At 36.0% G+C, this 19,694-nt stretch overlaps 1 protein-coding gene across 1 annotated transcript; it reads left to right on the top strand.

Annotated features, from left to right (window-relative positions):
* The first annotated feature begins 11,387 nt into the window (after positions 1-11,387).
* On the top strand, positions 11,388-18,236 carry LOC131180654 (uncharacterized). Its single transcript, XM_058148004.1, has 4 exons — positions 11,388-11,562; positions 16,466-16,896; positions 17,337-17,669; positions 18,210-18,236. The coding sequence occupies exons 1-4, from the start codon at positions 11,388-11,390 to the stop codon at positions 18,234-18,236; spliced, it is 966 nt and encodes a 321-aa protein (XP_058003987.1).
* The last annotated feature ends 1,458 nt before the right edge of the window (positions 18,237-19,694 follow it).

Here is a 19,694-nt window from a genome sequence, read left to right as displayed (position 1 = left end):
GGGAGTGTTGGCAGAATTGTGGCATTAAGGAATGAAGGATATGTGTATGAAATTATTGTGTAAAGTGTATGTGAGAATTAGTGGTATTTAGGTGTGTATGTAATGGTATTGAGATATTGTAAATGTGAATTATATTTGATGTGTTGAGGGTAATGGTAATCTGCCCAAAATAATGTCAATGTAAAGTAGATTATACTGTGGTTAATGTACCAAAACAGATTGGTAGGGAAGTAAACAAATTGCAAAGTAAATGTGTGTAGTTGATGTGTGTTAAGCAAAGTAATCAAGGGCAGTGTACATTTTAGCCTATAACCTTAAATGTGTAACCTCAATTGGTATGAGACCAATTTGAGGTGAAACTAGGCACAAAATGTGCCAACTTTCATTGAGAAACCATACCAAAATTCTACTTGCAAGGTGACCTAAGAAAATGACCAATTCGGATTAGGTGCAATTAGGACCTGAAAAATGACCAATTGGGCAGCAGTGAGTGTTTAGGCCATAACTCACTCAAACCAGGTCCAATGGACCTGAAATTTTGACCAAGAATAGTTAAGACCCATACCTACAAGTCTTATGAAGACACCAAAGCCCAGAAATGACCATAAGCAAGTCAAACAACTTGCACAAGTTCGGGTCCAAAAACTGGCCGAACCAGAGTTGACCAAATTGACCTAAAATTGACCTAAAATGGTACCATTTGACAAGCAATAGTATAATGACCATAACTTGGTCTACTTAACTCGGATTGACCTGAAATTTTTCCCCGCGTGCAATAAGACCTAGATCTACAAGTTTGTAGTTTCGACCGAGACCCGAAAACCGAGGGAACTAGATCGTCCGGTTAGGTCAAACCAGTATCCCGAAATCCAGCAATTTGCACTAAAATGCACTAAACAAAGAAATGAGTTTGGTAAAACGTACCAACCCTAAAATGCCATCGAATGTGACATATTAATAACGTTAAAACCTAATTTACCTAAAACGCATCGAGGGTCGGTATATTAGGTAATTGAGCAAATAATAGCCTTCAGTGAATTACTTATCGAACAATATCGTTAGAGACAGTTTAATTTAGTACTGAAACACTTCAAATTGTGTTTCTCAGTTACCAAAGACTCAGGAAAAGGGAAGGAAACACTGAGTCCAGACCAGGAGACAATTATCAGAGGTTTGTGCACAACTAGTTTTTAACTGATTTGTTGAAATATTTCATATGATTAAATGACATACTTTTCCTATGTATTATGTTTAACAAGCATTGGATTTAATTCAATGATTATTGAAAATTGTTATAGTATGTATGAATTTGGCTTTGTGAAATGGTATTTCCATAAGTATTAAGCATTGTTATGGATTGAGTAAATTATGTTTTGGAAAATTGTGATAGAACATGTTTTGAATTGTGATGGTAATATTCATGGAAAAATGCAAATTTATTATTTGAATTGTGATGAGCATAAAAATTATTGGATATTGGAATTGAATTTGAATCGAATTATATTGTGATTTATGCTCACTAAAAGGATTGTGATATTGTTTTATATCTCACTATAGATGCTTGACTAGGTTATTACCCGTCTCTCTCATTTGTTGAGAAGACAATGGAGTTAGTTGTGTTTTGATTACCATGGTACGTGCACAGGCTTAGATTTTCCTCTGATGTGAGGTTAGATCTAAGTTTATTTTATCGTTATGGCCCTTGCAAAAGATTCATTATTGTGATGGTACTGTGCACGATGATTCGACCTCCCCGACCATAGGGAGTTAGAATCACATCGAATATGGCCCTTTCGGATTAGTCTTGCATATTAGTGAGATAAAGATTGATTTTTGAGATACAGAATGGCTTTTGAATGGTAAGAAATTGTGATTTCAATTATGGTTTTTTGTATAATTGATTTTGTTGGAATTACTTAAAGGGATAGTCATGATTTGATAAATTGAATTTTGTGATCAAAGTCATTTATACAATTGATTTACATTATTGGGAATGAATATTTTAAGTTGTGGAATTTGATGAGCATTCAGATTTCCAAATTATTTACTGTAAATTTTGTCAATATATATTGTACTATGTTTTAAATTATAGTTGTGCACCACTGAGTTCACCACTCAGCGATAGCTTTGTATGCTGTCGCAGGTAAGAAGAGCATAGAACAGTAAGTAAATTTCCTTGAAGATATATTCAGATCAGCTCCAGGTATATCATAGGTATACCCATGTACATAGGTTTTGATGTATGCATGTAATAATATGTATGTAAATTATTTGAGCAGTTGTATAAAAACTCTTGTAAAATATTTTGGTATGAAATTAAATGTAAATTATCGTGAATGTAAATTTGAGATTTCATTTACTTGAATAGTTTTGTATTATATTTTTGTATCTCAGTCTTTGAAAAATCACTGCGGATTTGTGTTGAGAAATATGTTGGAGTTGAGATTTGCAAATACATATTGAAGTGCTTTTTACAGGTTTTCTGAAGAACTGTTTTATCCAAAATACAGAGGGCACTCTGTCAAAATTTTTACAGAAATTCCAAATAATTCAAATGTGTCAATTCTATCACTTCAGTTCAAAAAGGTTTTGACACCTGTAAATAGTGCTCACCACTGTAAAAGAAGTAAGAAAAGTTTTGAAAATCCCTTGTAGTGTATTTAATGGGTTATCAGTAGACGGAGTTGGTAATTCATTAGGTATACTACGGGATCATGTTATGCCTTACAGAGGGGTAGGGTGTGACAGAAGAGGCTGAGACTTCTGATGTGGTAGCTGGTACATTCTCTATCTCTGATCAAGAAGTATTTGTGTTGTTTGATCCGGGTTCAACTCATTCATATGTTAGTGCTAGCATAGTTAGTTCTCTTACTGTTCCATGTGTGCAAATGGGTTTTAAAGTGCTAGTAACTAGTCCGTTAGGACAAGAGGTCCGGGTCAACAGAATTTATAGAGACTGTCCTTTGGTGATCCAAGGACATATTTTCCCGTCAGACTTGATTGAAATGCCCTTCAGAGAGTATGATATCATCTTGGGCATGGATTGGTTAGCCAGGCATCATACCATGATTGACTGTAGACTGAAGACAGTCACTTTTGGTCTCCCTTTATACGGTGATGTGGTAATACATGGGGAGAGGCATTTACTGCCATCAAACATCATTTCGGCTGCACTAGCCAAAAGAATGATCAGAAAGGGGTGTGAAGCATACTTAGCACATGTGATAGACACCCAAGTGGGGAGTCCAGCACTAAGGGACATCCCTACTGTATGTGATTTTCCGGATGTTTTTCCTGATGAATTGCCAGGATTACCTCCAGAAAGAGAGGTGCAGTTTGAAATTGATGTTATGCCTGGTGTGGACCCAATTTCCATAATGCCATATAGAATGGCACCCGCAGAATTAAAAGAGTTGAAAGTACAATTGCAAGAATTGCTCGACAAGGGCTTTATCCGCCCTAGTGTGTCACCTTGGGGAGCGCTAGTATTGTTTGTAAAGAAGAAGGATGGCACTCTCCGGTTATGCATTGATTATCGGCAGTTGAATAAGGTGACAATAAAGAATAGATATCCATTGCCCCGCATTGATGACTTGTTTGATCAGTTGAGGGGTGCAGCTGTGTTCTCCAAAATTGACCTGATATCAGGTTATTATCAGCTGAAAGTACAAGAGCATAGTATTCCTAAAACTGCCTTCAGAACCCGATATGGCCATTATGAATTCCTAGTCATGCCATTTGGGTTAACTAATGCTCCGGCTGCTTTTATGGATCTGATGAACACTATCTTCAGACCATACCTCGACCAGTTTGTTGTGGTATTTATAGATGATATATTGGTCTATTCGAGGAATGCAGAAGAGCATGATAGACATCTGCGGATTGTACTACAGACTTTGAGAGAGAAACAGCTATATGCTAAATTGTCGAAGTGTGAATTTTGGCTGAAGGAGATATCCTTTTTGGGGCATGTAGTATCAGAAGAGGGCATTAAGGTAGATCCAAGTAAGATTGAAGCTGTCCTTAATTGGAGGCCACCTAAATGTCACGTAGATTCGCAGTTTTCTGGGTTTAGCTGGATACTACCGTAGATTTGTGAAGGGATTCTCCATGTTGGCATCTCCATTAACCAAGCTGCTTAGAAAAGATGTGAAATTTCAGTGGACGGACAAATGCCAGCAAAGTTTTGATGAATTAAAAAGATGTTTGACAGAGGCTCCAGTCCTGACTTTACCCACATCGGGTAAAGAATATACAGTTTACAGCGATGCTTCTCACAACGTCTTAGGTTGTGTGTTGATGCAAGATCGAAATGTCATTGCCTATGCATCACGCCAGCTAAAACCGCATGAGAGGAATTATCCGACACATGATTTGGAGCTTGCAGCTATCGTGTTTGCTCTTAAGATCTGGAGACATTATTTATATGGGGAAAAGTGTTACATCTATACAGATCATAAGAGTTTGAAGTATTTGGGCACCCAGAAAGAGCTGAATTTGAGACAGAGGAGATGGTTAGAGTTGATAAAAGACTACGATTTTCTGATAGACTATCAGCCAGGGAAAGCTAATGTTGTGGCTGACGCCCTAAGTCGCAAGACTATGGCAAGTCTATGGGTTACTCCTTTGTCTTTGGTACATGAGTTAAGATCATTGCATGCCAGCTTAGAGATTAATGATGATGGGCAGACAGCAGTTGCATGGCATGTACAGCCAGTGTTGATTGATCAGATAAGAATGGTCGCCGTAATGATCGAAGTATCGAGTTGATGGAAGAAGTCAGCAGGCAAGAAACCGTAATTCTCAATTAGAGATGATACCATCGCTACACCAGAGTAATATGTGTTCCCAATGATGTTGAATTGAGGAAGATCATTTTGAAGGAAGCACATGAGTCTCCTTTTGCCATGCACCCTGATGGCACAAAAATGTATAGGGGGCTAAAGGAGCATTACTGGTGGATGGGTATGAAACGAGATGTGGCAGAGTTTGTATCCAAATGCCTAACTTGTCAACAAGTAAAGGCAAAGCATCAAGTACCCACTGGGTTGTTACATCCACTACCAGTGCCCGAATGGAAATGGGAAAGAATAACTATGGATTTTGTGATGGGACTTCCGAGGACACAGAAGAGTCATGATGCAGTATGGGTCATTGTCGACAGACTAACTAAGTCTGCTCATTTTCTGCCAGTCCGGATGGATTATAGTTTGGAAAGATTGGCCAAGGTATACATCGATGAGATTGTGAGACTGCATGGAGTGCCGTAGATCCATCGTGTCGCAGCAGATCCTAGGTTCACTTCTAGATTCTGGGGTAGTCTTCAGAGAGCCCTAGGAACTAGATTGAACTTCAGTACTGCATTCCACCCACAGATAGATGGCCAGTCTGAGAGGGTAATTCAGATCTTGGAGGACATGCTAAGGGCTTGTGTGATTGAGTTTGAGGGCAGTTGGGATACACACTTGCCTTTGATTGAGTTTGCTTACAACAACAGCTACCAATCAAGCATTGGAATGCCTCCATATGAAGCTTTGTATGGCAGAAAATGTAGAACCCCGTTGTGTTGGGATGACGTGGGTGAAAGAAAGATGATTGGACCCGAAATCATTCAAAGAAATCAAGAGAAAATCAGGGTGATTAGAGGTCGACTTAAGACTGCATCAGACCGTCAGAAGTCCTACATTGATTTGAAAAGAAGGGATATTCAGTATGCAGTGGGTGAGAAAGTTTTCCTCAAGGTTTCTCCTTGGAAGAGGATTATGAGATTCGGCAGAAAGGGGAAACTGAGTCCTCGTTTCATTGGGCCATATGAGGTTCTGGAAAGAGTGGGTCCTTTGGCATATCGGTTGGCACTACCTCCAGAGTTGGAAAAGATACATAATGTCTTCCATGTGTCTATGTTGAGGAGGTATCGATCAGACCCATCTCATGTGCTACCAGTAGAGGAAATTGAAGTAAATCCAGACCTCACATATGAAGAAGAACCCATAAAGATTCTGGCTTATGAGGTGAAGCAGCTACGGAACAAGCAGATACCATTGGTAAAAGTGCTGTGGAACCATCATTCGGGCCAAGAAGCTGCTTGGGAACGAGAGGAGGACATGAGGAGACAACACCCACAGCTATTCAGAGATTGATACCAGGTAAAATTTTGAGACGAAATTTATTTAAAGGGGGGGAGAATTGTAACACCCCTATTTGTATAGCCTGGTATATTTCACTGTTCCAGTGACCGGTGTCGGTCCAGACAATTAAGGGGATTAGAACCACACTTAAGACAACCAGAGAAACCATAAACACAAATTATTAGTAATGTTCAAGTAGTTAAGTATAAATAAGAAAAACAGAACATAAGAAGTTAAACGAGCCGAGAGTCACAGCGATGGGTGATCTTCTCGGGAACGACTGCGAAGTCATTTTAAACTCAAATTTCGAACCGTAAAAAGTGACACTGCGGTCCTTAGGACCCTTATGGACACAGTGGAAAATAGAAAATCACAAAAAAGAACTGTTAAGCCAGTCAAATAATTAGGTCAGGGAGCCGGAAGAAATATGGAATTATTTGCAAACCGGGATGAATCGACGAGGGGCAATTTGGTCAATTGACCCCGAGAGCTGACTCCTGACCTAACTGTCAAATAAAATCGAAGAAAAGAAATTTTCAGAGTCGAGAATTAAATTAAAGAACTAATAGAAAAAAAAATTAAAAAAGAGAGAGGAAAATCAAAAAGCAAAAAGGTTATGACATCATGCATGACATCATGCATGATGCCATAAAAGGAATTAATTAAATATTTATTAAATTAAGTTTTTGTGGTCTTCCATAAGCAAAATAAATAAAAGAAAAGAAAAAAAAAATTTGATTACTTCATTCCCGTCACTCCTTCTCCCTCATTTCTCTCATTTCCCTTTCCACCATTAACACCCATCTCAAGCTTTCAAAAGCTTGATTTTATTTTATAAACTCCCTAACTCCTTTAAGTAAGTCTTGTTCTTGGACTTTGACAAGCATCTTGACAACAAAAAGAGGAGGAAAGAAAGAAGATTTGAAGAGGGAGAAATTCAACAAAAGAGGTTAGTGGTTAGTTTTTAATATTATGTTTAAATTCATAATTAAGTAGTTGAATTACACTAGAAATTGTGGAAAAATGAAATGAAATAAATTGTTAAAGGACCAAACCTAAATTTTAGTCAACTAGGGTTTGAGGATGTGTATGCATGAACTTGGTGAATTTAAAGGTGTATGTGAGCTTATTGGTGTTGAATGATTAGCATTAAAACCATTAAGTGTGATTAATTACAATAATTAAGTGAATTAGGGTTTGGAGGCCTAGGGTTTGAGGCAAATTTTGGAGAAATGCATAAATGATATCTTTGACCAATTGTGGACTGAAAAATGGTCAATAATGACCAAAAGAGATGTGTGGGAATTGTTGGAATGAAAACCAAATTCGTAGGTCCAATGGTCATGCTGCTGGCACCATGACCAAACCCACTTTGAAGGACCAAAACTCAAATTTTACAAGTCCAATTGATATGCCACAAATTGGGGATGAAAATAGACATAAAAGAGCACAATTTTCATTAAGGAACCATGCCAAAAAAACTGACCAAAACTGGGTGAACAAATTGACCAAAGTGAAATGAGAGCAGGCTGCCACTGCACCAAACTGACCAAATGAATAGTAACTGTTCATTTGGTCATAACTCGAGCTAGGAAGGTCAAATTGACCTGAAATTTTACCAACAATTAGATAAGGTATAGATCTAAAACTGTTATGAAGAACACCACCCCAAATTATGCCCTTAACCCATTCAAATTATTGAGCAAAGTTGAGTTACCAAACCTGCAACTCTGCAGAATTTCTATTGAGCAGTAATGTTTGAAGGGTTATAACTCTCTCTACAAAACTCCGATTTAGGCGATTCTTGAACCGATTGAAACCTAAGACATAGTAGAACATTTCATATGAAGAAAGTTAGACCAAATTATGAACTTAACTTAATCAAATTACTGACCAAATTGGAGCAAAATCTGCCAGAACCCAAAATCTCAGCATGAACAGTGCACATGAACAGTAATTTTATTTTGGCCATAACATGAGCTACAAAACTCCAATTGAGGTGATCCAAAAATGAGAATACACTTAAGACAATAAGGAACATTTTCTATGAAGGATGTTTTGTCAAATTCCAACAGTAGATTGACCAATGGAATAGCGCAACTTAGAACTCCAAAATCGAAAATTGGCAATTTTGCCAAAATGACCTAAGCTTTGAGAAAACGACCAAAACCAACAAGTTTAATGACCAAAATGTGGTATGTGGGTGAAGTTGGAGTTCCCATACCTATTAAGCCTTAGAAAGTCAACTATTTGACTTAAATAGTGCGGTGAATAGTAACCCGAAACACAAAATTTCAAGAACGTCGAAATTAGCACGTTAGAGCTAGGTATGAGTAAAGTTAAATTTATTTTTGGATTTATGTTAAATTATGGTACTGAAACACTATAAAATTGTGTGTTTCAGTGGAAAAAAATACCGGGACAGAACCCGAGGAGTCGAGTTAAGGCCAAAAGGCGACTCATTTGAGGTTTGTGCACAACATCTTCATGCTTTAAAATTCATTGATAAAGTGAACGAAATATGTATTTTACTTGTGATTTGGAATTGTTGAAAGTTTATTTGTGACATTATTTATGATGTTTTGATTAAACTGTGAAAGTTATTGTGTATATTTGAAATAGCAATGTTTAGCAAATTGTTAAGATAAGTTTTGAAACCACAGTGTCATGACCATATATTTGAACACCTCACTAGCATGACTAGTGGGGGTAATTAGTCTCGAATTTTGATTCCTTCTCTGGAGAAGTGTTGAGGTGTGCCAGAAGAAGAGGATGTAAATGGATATCCATATATTTGAGCTATCTAGCCTTGTGATATGATTTCTCTTTAGCCTCTGGCTATTGAGATTCTATTTGTTTCGAATGGTATGATCTAACTGTGGGGTTTTATGAAATGTGTTTTGATACTTTGAAATGAACTTGGTTTGCATTAAAATCTCATAATTCATGTTTTGTGTTTAATGCTCATGTTTAGTCAAATTTTTGAATAAATGTGATTTTATTTTTGCATAAAGATTATTTTAGTATGTTGTGTACCACTGAGTCCTAGTACTCAGCGATAGCTTCTATTGCTGTCGCAGATACAGAGACTAGAAGAGCAGCAGACTGAGCTGCTGAGGTGTGAGGAGCTATCATCTTGAAGTCTTGCATAATTTATACCTGCTCAGAATATTTATTTTGATGTATGTATTGCATATAAAGGTATGGACATGTAAATGGGTCTTGAGCAGCTTGTACAAAATTTGTATGAAGTTTGTAATAAAATTTAGTTTGTATTTCTTTTGATGTGAATTTTGTAAGGATGTATATAAATTGTTTTCTCTCAAATGAAATGATTGTGGAATTGTTGAAATTGATAGAGTTTGATTGTGAAATTAAAGTTGTGGTTGAGAAAAATTTTTAGAAGTGCTTTTTACAGGTATTTGAAGAACGGTTTTCTCAAAATACAGAGGAAACTCTGTCAAAATTTTTATAGAAATTGCGGAAAATTAAAATGGACAAAAATTTTTACTAGTATTTAAACTTGAATAAATGGTTTTTAATTCCTACCAAAATGCTCACCACTTCCAAAATGTAAGAAAATTGTTTTAAAATCCCTTGTAGGGTACTTAATGAGTTATCGGTAGGTGAAGTTCGGTAATTCATTAAGTATTCTACGGGATCATGTTATGCCTTACGGAGGGGTAAGGTGTGACAGCAAGGGATAAGGTGCCACCCTGCAAGGAATTGTCGTACCCGTGTCAGCCGCTTAGAGAAATGGTCGCTCAGGGTTGGGATATGATGAAGATGCTGTGACTGATAGAAGGTTCCGGATGAGGAACATACTCAGGGATTAGAGGTTCGACAGATCTCTCGAAATGAGGAAAAGCGTTCCAAAAATCTAAGACGTTTTTACCAGACCAATCATTGAGAACTTAGAAGAAGAGGATGGAGAATCTCCCTCGGAGTCATCTATCAATTTCCTGCACCTAGATTCCATGTATGAAATACTGATCTCACCAACCACTGAGGAATAAGAGCTTGATAATTGGGAAGCTGAGGATATCCCTATGCTTTATTTCGAGTAAAGTACATTTTGTTACCAATACTTACTTTGTCCATGGTATCAAGTGTAATTCTGTAAATGGACCTCTTCTTATGATTAAACAATTAACAAATTAATAGTGCATTTTCCCAAGCTCTGTGTCTAATATTTTCTTTTAAAAGTTCATTGTTAAAATCCAATCTTTAATATAATCCATTTTCATTTCTTCAAGACCATTGACCAACCCAGCCATAATAATCCAATCAACTTTGAAATCCCTTATGGTAACTTTGAGAGTCCCATAATTGCCATCAACACAAGTGATCCTAAAAAAGAGCCTGTGAAAGAGTAAGGAAAAATAGATGAACCCACTCTAATACCCTGTGAAGATGAAATGAGTACCTTAAATTTAAGGATAGAGGAAAATAAAAAGGAACTTAGAATCGTGAATAATAAAGAATTAGAAGACATGATTCAATTGTTAAAGGAATTCATTGACCTGTTCGCTTGAGGCTATGATGATATGCCAGGACTGGACCCTCAGATAGTCACGCATAAGATTCCTTTGATTCCTGGAACAGTCCTAGTTAAATAAAAATTGAGGAGAATGAACCCTGACACACTGTTCAAGGTCAGGGATGAAATTAAAAAGCAATGCGATGTTGGATTCCTAAAAGTGGTAAAATACCCAGAATGGGTAGCTAATGTTGTACCCGTAATCAAGAAAGATGGCAAAGTAAGGGTATGTGTTTACTACAGGGATCTCAATAAGGCAATGCTGCAGGATGTACTAGTAGACAATGCTGCAGGATTGGGGAGATGCTCATGTATTGACAAAGCCTCAGGGTATAATTAGATTTTAATGGACAATGATGACAAAGAAAAGACTGCTTTTATCACCCAGTGGGGAGTCTTTTGTTACCGGGTGATGCCCTTTGGGCTTAAGAATGCAGGGGCTACTTACCAATGTGCCATGGTCACATTATTCCATGACATGATGCATAAAGAAGTAGATGTTTATGTGGATGACATGATCATTAAATCTAGAGGGACCGAAAGCCATGTACGGGTATTAAGAAAAGTATTCGAAAGGCTCAGAAAATATCAGTTGAACCTGAACCCAACTAAATATGTGTTTGGGGCAAGATCAGGAAAGCTGTTAGGATTCATAGTAAGTGAGAAAGGAATAGAGGTGGATCTAGACAAATCTAGACAAAATTCGAGCCATCCAAGAGATGCCTTCCCCAAAGATGGAAAGGGATGTGCTTCATTTCCTGGGAAAGTTGAACTACATTTTAAGATTCATCTCTAATCGCATTGCCAAAGCTGAACCCATTTTCAAGTTACTTAGAAGAATAATACCGCCAACTGGAATCAAGCTTGTCAAGAAGCTTTTGAAAGAATTAAGTAGTACTTATCAAATCCACCAATATTGGTTCCTCCAGTGATGGGTAGGCCATTAATTCTGTACATGGCAGTTTAGCAAAGCTTGATGGGTTGCATTCTGGGACAACATGATGACACCAGGAAGGAAAGAAAGGGCCATTTACTATTTGAGCAAGAAATTTAATGACTACAAATCGAGATAATCATTCCTGGAAAAAACCTATTGTGCATTGGCTTGGATAGCAAATCGACTCAAACATTACATATTGAATCATAAAACATGGCTCATCTCCAGAATGGATCCAATCAAGTATGTATTTAAAAGTCCTTTCATACCAGGGAGATTAGCAAAATGGCAAGTCATACTTTCCCAATATGACATAGTCTATATGACAAGAAAGGCAGTAAAAGGGTGTGATAACTGATCTCCTAGCTGAAAACCCAATTAATGATTACGAGGCCCTAGATTTTGAATTCCCAGATGAATATTGTAACACCCCACACCCGTCTACAGTGTAGGCGAGCAAGACGTGCTACACGGCGTGCCGGAGCACCTGATCTTATCTGATTTCATTATAGTTATAGATTTACTTGTTCAAAAACTTTATCTGAGGTTTAGGCTATTTTTTACTTTTATCAAAATCTGACTAATTTGAAAAATTAAAAAATTTCAATGATAATCCAGCAGAGTGCTGGCAATAATTTGGACTAACAGTTCTTCTGAACCTGCCAAAAACAATTTCAATATATACTCAAATTCACAACTCAGAATCAGTCTCAAAATTTTTCATACTCAATCTCAATCAGAATCATCATGATCAGATACTTAACTCATATATCAAAATTCTTACATTTTATTATTTTGCATAATTTGCCAACTAATTACATAAATTTGTCAAGTACAGGATGTACAAATAATTTACATTATACTTAGAATGAACAAAATACATAACATGTATAAATATGAGCCCTATCTACATGCATTGCTGAGGAGGTGACAATCTTGAACTCTTCTAACACTTCTGCATACTGGTTTTACCTTCAGTACCTGCGCGAGGAAGCAATTCCATCGCGCTAAGCATTTCTGCTTAGTGGTGCAATAATATAACAAGAAATAATATATACAAGTAAAGAAAGAAATAAATCATCATTTCGAATATCCAGGAATCAATTTAATTTGGTATGGTATTTCTAGTATCAACGATCTTATATACTAGTCTGTTCCTCTTTGGAAGTGCTTAATTTGTAACTTTTCAGTAATACTAGCCAGTATATAAATTATTCTAACTGTATTGTATTTCAAGTCTCTACGGCTCTGCAATTTATATTTTTATTATGTTTATTTTGCTAATTTCTTTTACTCATTCATTCAATACTTAATTTAATTGTACTGAAATTTCATTATACTTAACTTAACTTAGCTTCCTAAATTGAATAATGTTTTAAATGACTGCCCATATAGCCTATACACTGACCAGACTGGATAAACGGATATACTAGCACTGGGTACCTAGTACCTCGGGCCGTCACACCATCGGTCACAAAGTATCTCCCAGTGTGCAAACAGTGTGGCTAAAAAGCCATATAATCAATCAGACATCAAGCTGAGTATAATAACACAAACTGTATAGCCACAGGCTATTAAAATCATAGTATGGCATAATAAGCCATAGAACACAGTATGACGTAAAGTCATTTATAGAACAGCTGTCAGAATCCTAATGGCATGCCAACCTATCCAAACTAGTCAACTAGGCAAACTAGGGTATATTACAAGATTAAATATTTATTTCTTTATTTTCAGGGTTTACTAGTCATTATACAATTCACTGGTCAATGAAAATATTGACCTTTTTATACATCATGGATAAGTTGATTCTAGTATCAACATGTCACAATTTTCATTTCAATATGCTGCCAATATAGTGCAATTTACCCTTTTTTACAAGTTGGCATTCATTGCCAAATTGCTTCAAGCATCATTGTATGTAAATGTCAAATTCTCAATTTTTGTGTGCTAGATTGGTCTAGCTTAAAGTCCTATTTCTCTTGGTTTTTAGCTTCTGGTCAAAGAAGCAAAATTGTAGCTCTATGTCTCATTGCACGCGGGGCAAAAGTTCAGGTCATTCCGAGTTGTATAGACCAAGTTATGGTCAATTTACTAAAATTGGACAGATTGCACTTTTGGTGCAAAATTTGGTCAATTTCTCAATTTTTGTGTGCTAGATTTGTCTAGCTTAAAGTCCTATTTCTCTTGGTACTATTCCCTTCAATTCATTTCATTAGTCAACCTATAATGTTGACCCTTGATGCACTCTACGTGAGTCAATTCTAATGTTACCAATATGTCACATTTTATAGCCCTTTAGTGTTGGTATATGTTACCAATTTCATTTCCAAGTGTATTGCATTTTATTGCAATTTACCTAATTTCGGTGTACCATTTTGACCTAGCCGGACGACCTAGTTCCCTCGGTTTTTCGGTTTCGGTCCAAACTATAAACTTGTAGGTCTATGTCTTATTGCACGCGGGGCAAAATTTCAGGTCATTCTAAGTTGTGTAGACCAAGATATGGTCAATTTACCAATGCTGGACAGATTGCACCTTTAGTGCAAAATTTGGTCAATTTTAGGTCACTTTTGGTTCGACAGTTTTTGTACCCGAACTTGTGCAAGCCATTTGACTTGGTTCTGGCCATTTCTGGGTTTTTGTGTCTTCATAAGAATTGTAGCTCTATGTCTTATTGCAATCTGTGCAAAATTTCATGTCATTCTGAGTTGTATAGACTAAGATATGGTCAATTTACTAAAGTTGGACAGATTGCACCTTTAGTGCAAAATTTGGTCAATTTTAGTTCTGGCAGTTTTGGTACCTGAACTTGTGCAAGCTATTTGACTTAGTCCTGGCCATTTCTGGGCTTTGGTGTCTTCATATGAATTGTAGATCTATGTCTAAACTAACCATGGTAAAAATTTCAAGTCAATTGGACCTGTTTTGAGTGAGTTATGGCCTAAACACTAACTGCTGCCCAAATGGTCAGTTTTCAGGCCTTAAATGCACTAATCCGGATTTGGTCACTTTTTAAGGTCAGTTTCTAGGCAGAATTTTGGCAACATTTCTACATGAAAGTTGGCCTATTTGGTGTCTAGTTTCACCCCATACTGGCCTCAAACCAATTGGGTTCATAGTTTGGCACTTATGGCCTCATTTAGGTGCTGCCTTCAATACACAACCTGCACAAAGCTCATACACTCCCAATTTAATGTTCCTTTTCCTCCTCATTACTACAATATTCAATCAACAACACTTCCATACATCTATTGTACACAATTCCAGCAACAATTCTGGGCAGAATGTTCAAGTGCTCAATGCACACAATTCATTATTAAGTTCAACATTCACTTCCACCAAAATTCAACATACTTCAATGTCAATATTACACATACACTTCAACATATTCATACTTCAATGTCACTTACACTTGCTGCCCACAATTTAACATTAGCATATACCATTAATAATCACATGTTCACACACAAATTCATGCTATTAGGGGCTGCCAAACATGGCAGTTTGCTCAAGGCATCAAGGTTCCATTTCACACCCTTAATTTAAACACTACATGCACATACTTAAATACAAGCTTACTACAACTTTCATTTGAATTAATCAACCTTCATTTTCATTCATTAGAAGAAAAAAATAACTCAAGCTCAACAAGGGTTCATGGCTGCCCAAAATGAAGCAACAACACAAATCTCCAATAATTGTTTCAAACCATAATTTAAATTTCTCAATTTCAATCAATTCAAGTCCTATCACTTCCCATACATATACCCATATCAAACATCATCTTTAAACTCATCTACATCATTTAAACACATCAAAATCCCATGAATGTCTTGGCTGCCAAAATGAAGGGCTCACCAAATATACATTAATTTACTCAATTTCTTCACAAATCAACTCACCCAAAGCTCAAAACAAGATCTAATGAAAGAAAATGGGGGAGATTAAGCACTAACCTCAACTTGGGCTTGATTAAACTTCACCAAAACTCCTCTTTCTTGCTTCCTACATGCTGCCCATGATGTGTAGACCAAGTTTAATGAAGATACTTTCATGGAATCATGGCTTGATCAATGGTGCATGAAGGCTTGTATATGGGGCGGCCATGGATGAAGTTTGGAGAAATTTCAATTCGACAAAGAAGAATAATGAGGAAGAAGATGAATAGTGGAAAAATTTGTCCTAGTGGTCCTTATATACTCCACTAATGCCCCACTAATCACAATTAAAAATTACATTAATTCATGATTTCCTTTAATTGCAATTATGCCCTCCAATTCCCTTAAATTACATGTTATCTTGAATTTCATTTTTCATGGGATTTTTAAAATATAATACCACTTATTTTTCATGGACATTTAAGTCAAAAGTCAACTCTAGGTGTCAATTGACCAAAATGCCCCTCTTCGGGTCAAGTTCAGACTTTTTCGGTAACACCGATTTACTCCTTGTACCGCCGATTTCTTTAATTTTTATTTTTCGTTTATACTAACTTTCTAATTTTTCTTAGACATTTTCAATGTCAATTACACCTCAGTAAACCTTTAATTATGTCCCAAAAATATTTCTCGGGGTTCCCCATGTCCAGGGTTAGTCAACGATCCTCACCGTAACTTCCCGGTGCGGTCACCCATCGCTACGGGTTTGGCTCGTTTAACTTAGTCACATTTTCTCTCTTTCATTTTTCTTTGATTTTTCTTGTATTTTATTATTATTTATTTCATCATTATATATCTGTTCACTATCACCGAAGTGTAGTTCCAGACATCTTGACTTGCCTGGATTGTTATTTGGCCACTGGAGCAATAGAACGTACATAATACGTACAGTGGGGATGTTACAAATATATTAATGCAGTGGGTGATGATGCTGAGGGTCCAAATGATGTATGGGAAATGTATTTTGATGAAGCTGTCAATTTAGCCGGTAATGGGATCAGAGCAGTGCTTGTTGCCCCAGATGAGAAACATTTCCCAATAACTATTAAGTTGAGGTTCGGCTGCACAAACAATGTAGCAGAGTATGAAGCCTGTGTGAGTGGCTTACAGGCGGCCATTGAAATGAAGATAAAGAAATTAGAGGTGTATGAGGATTCAACTCTGATCATTTACCAAGTCAAAGGGGAATGGCAAACTAAAGACCCAAAACTGGTCCCGTATCAAAAATATCTCCTTGAACTAATCAAGGAATTTGAAAAGATTTCTTTCACTCACCTGAGCGGGGATGAGAACCAATTTGTTGATGCCTTAGCTACACTAGTTGCGATGACTCAGATGGAGGAAGGGAAAGTAACGCAGTTATTACAAATCAAAGCAAGAAGTGAGCCAGCGTACTGCTTTATGATCGAAGAAGAAACAGATGGCAAACCCTAGTATCATGATGTCCAGGTTAACATCAAAATAGGGAATATCCTCCTGGGGAAAGCAGAAACGAAAGGAAAATGATCAGAAGATTAGCAATGGGATACTTCCCCAGTGGAGAAATCTTGTACAAGAGAAGCTTCAATGGTGAGTTATTGAGATGTGTAAGTGCCAAAGAAGCCAGGAGAATTCTATTTGAAACCCATGAAGGGAACTGTGCTACTCATAGCAATGGGTATATGATGGAAAAGTAGATCTTAAGGCGGGGTTACTTCTGGACCACTTTGAAAAAGGATTGCATTGAGGACTTCCGGAGATGTCACAAATGCCAAATTTATGCTAATAAGATAAATGTCTCGCCTCATTAGCTCTACAATCTCATTTCACCATGGCCTTTTGCAATGTGGGGTATCGATGTGATCGATCTGATTAATCCAAAAGCATCCAATGGGCACAGATTCATTTTAGTGGCCATCAACTACTTTACTAAATGGGTTGAAGCTACTTCATGTGCTCACATCACTCAAAACACCTTTATGAAATTCCTCAACAATAATGTTATTTGCCGATATGGTCTTCCTGGAGAGATTGTCACTGATAATGCCAAGAATCTAAATGGTCTGAAGATTCAAAAGTTGTGTGATCAGTACAAGATACGACATCTCAATTCATCGCCATATCGACCCCAGATGAATGGAGCTGTAGAAGCTGCCAATAAAAATCTCAAGAGGATAATCAGAAAAATGACAGTCATTTATAAAGATTGGCATGATATACTTCTCTTTGCCCTTCATGCTTATCAAACTACGGTACGAACATCGACCGGGGCAACTCCATATTCGCTGGTCTACAGGATGGAAGTTGTTTTTCCAATAGAGGTGGAGATTCCTTCTTTAAGGGTTTTAAAAGAGGCAAAACTAGATGAAACAGAATGGGTTCAATCAAGGTTAGATCAGTTGAATTTGATAGATGAGAAAAGACTGGCAGCAGTATGCCACGGATTACTTTTATTGTTTTTTATTTAAATCTAGAATTCCGCATGGACCAATACTTATATTTTTATTTGGGTTATAATAACTTCGTTTTGGAGTTGTAAAATTAATTATGTGAGATTGCATGGATGTATAAGATGTTTATTATTGATGATAGAGGGAGCTGAGCTCCCAAATATTGATATATGTGATTTGAGAATTGTGAAGGTGAGTTTAGCTCCCCATATTTTTTATATTATTTGTTTACAGGTCGAATTAATGCTCTACGTTGGATAGTCTAATTTATGGCCAAACTCTGTCTGTTTATTTTCTTAAAATTGGGCTATCTTAATGGACTTTATGAATGAATTAGAAATTGTTAGGCTTACTACGAGTTTCAGCGGCCTTATGCTGACCCAAGTTCTAGCCACATCTGATCCATAAATTGGTTGTGATAGAAAGTTTCACCATAATCCTAATTCTCAGTAGGACAGAAATAGAAAAAAACGATCCCTTCCTCTATTCAACCCGATGCCATCTCCAATTAATTATATCTTAAGTATGAAGCTCAACTTTTCAATAGTTCACCACTGTTTAAAATCGTTGCTTAATTGAACTTGTTAAACAATATTTCTATGTTAAGCATTTATCAATAAATTAATATTACTAATATTTATAATTTTTCAAGCCCTTAAATCAATAATTATAAAGTCAATAATAGGGTTGTGCACGGTTATTGAGAACTGAATTGAATTGAAGAACCATATTAAACATATAGGAACCGTACTGAAACTATAGAAACCATACCAAACTAATATTATTTTGATAATTTGGTTCAATTTTGATTTTTCACTAAGAACTGAATAGAAACCATACCAAAATTGAGTTAAAATCATATTGAACCGAGAACCTAATTTATATATTTTTTTTAAACGTATTATATACTTTCAATATATATATTCTTAATTATATTTATATCTTATTGTTAAATATAGTTAAAATGTTTATAATATACTTATGCCATTATATTTTATAATATACTTAATTCAAATTATATATGTACCTTATAGTTAAATATTATATAATTTAAAAATAACTAAAAGATATATTGTATGATATATTATATATTAACAACTAAATTTAAAATTTAAACGCTAATTCAATTATAACTTTTTAAGAAAATAATCACATAAAACTATTTTAAGAACAAAAAATCAAAAACTGAATCAAAACTGAAAAATCGAGAATTATATCGAACCAGAATCGAAATAATAAAAAATCGAATTAGAACCGTATCAAAATTTCAGTTTGATTTCAGTTTCTATATAGATACCAAACTGAATCGAAACTGTACATCCCTAATCAACAAGTGAATACTAAGCTGTAGTAAGGAGCCATACCATCTTTCTCTTCAATTTTATGCTGGCCTAATAACAAACCTTTCCACGAACAAATTCTTTCAATTTCAGACAATTAGATAACTAGCTCTCCACATGAACATATACCCAACAAGCTGGACTAATAATTAATTATTTTATTTATTTTTTTTTGGGTGAATGTTAAATTCTAGAATTATTTTGAAATTAAATACTCCAATATCATTGCCAAAGTTCATTAGTGATTATCAATTAATTAACAATCTTTATCCTCCTAAACCCAAGTATGATCAAGAAGCCGAAATTGCTGGTCTTTCTAATAAACCTGCATTATTAATTAACGTATTTATTTGTATATTATGTGCTTTTGTTTGCTTGA

This window comes from Hevea brasiliensis, chromosome 6 (genome assembly GCF_030052815.1).
Source record: "Hevea brasiliensis isolate MT/VB/25A 57/8 chromosome 6, ASM3005281v1, whole genome shotgun sequence".
Taxonomy (NCBI): domain Eukaryota; kingdom Viridiplantae; phylum Streptophyta; class Magnoliopsida; order Malpighiales; family Euphorbiaceae; genus Hevea; species Hevea brasiliensis.
This window is presented reverse-complemented; position numbering and strand designations above follow the sequence as displayed.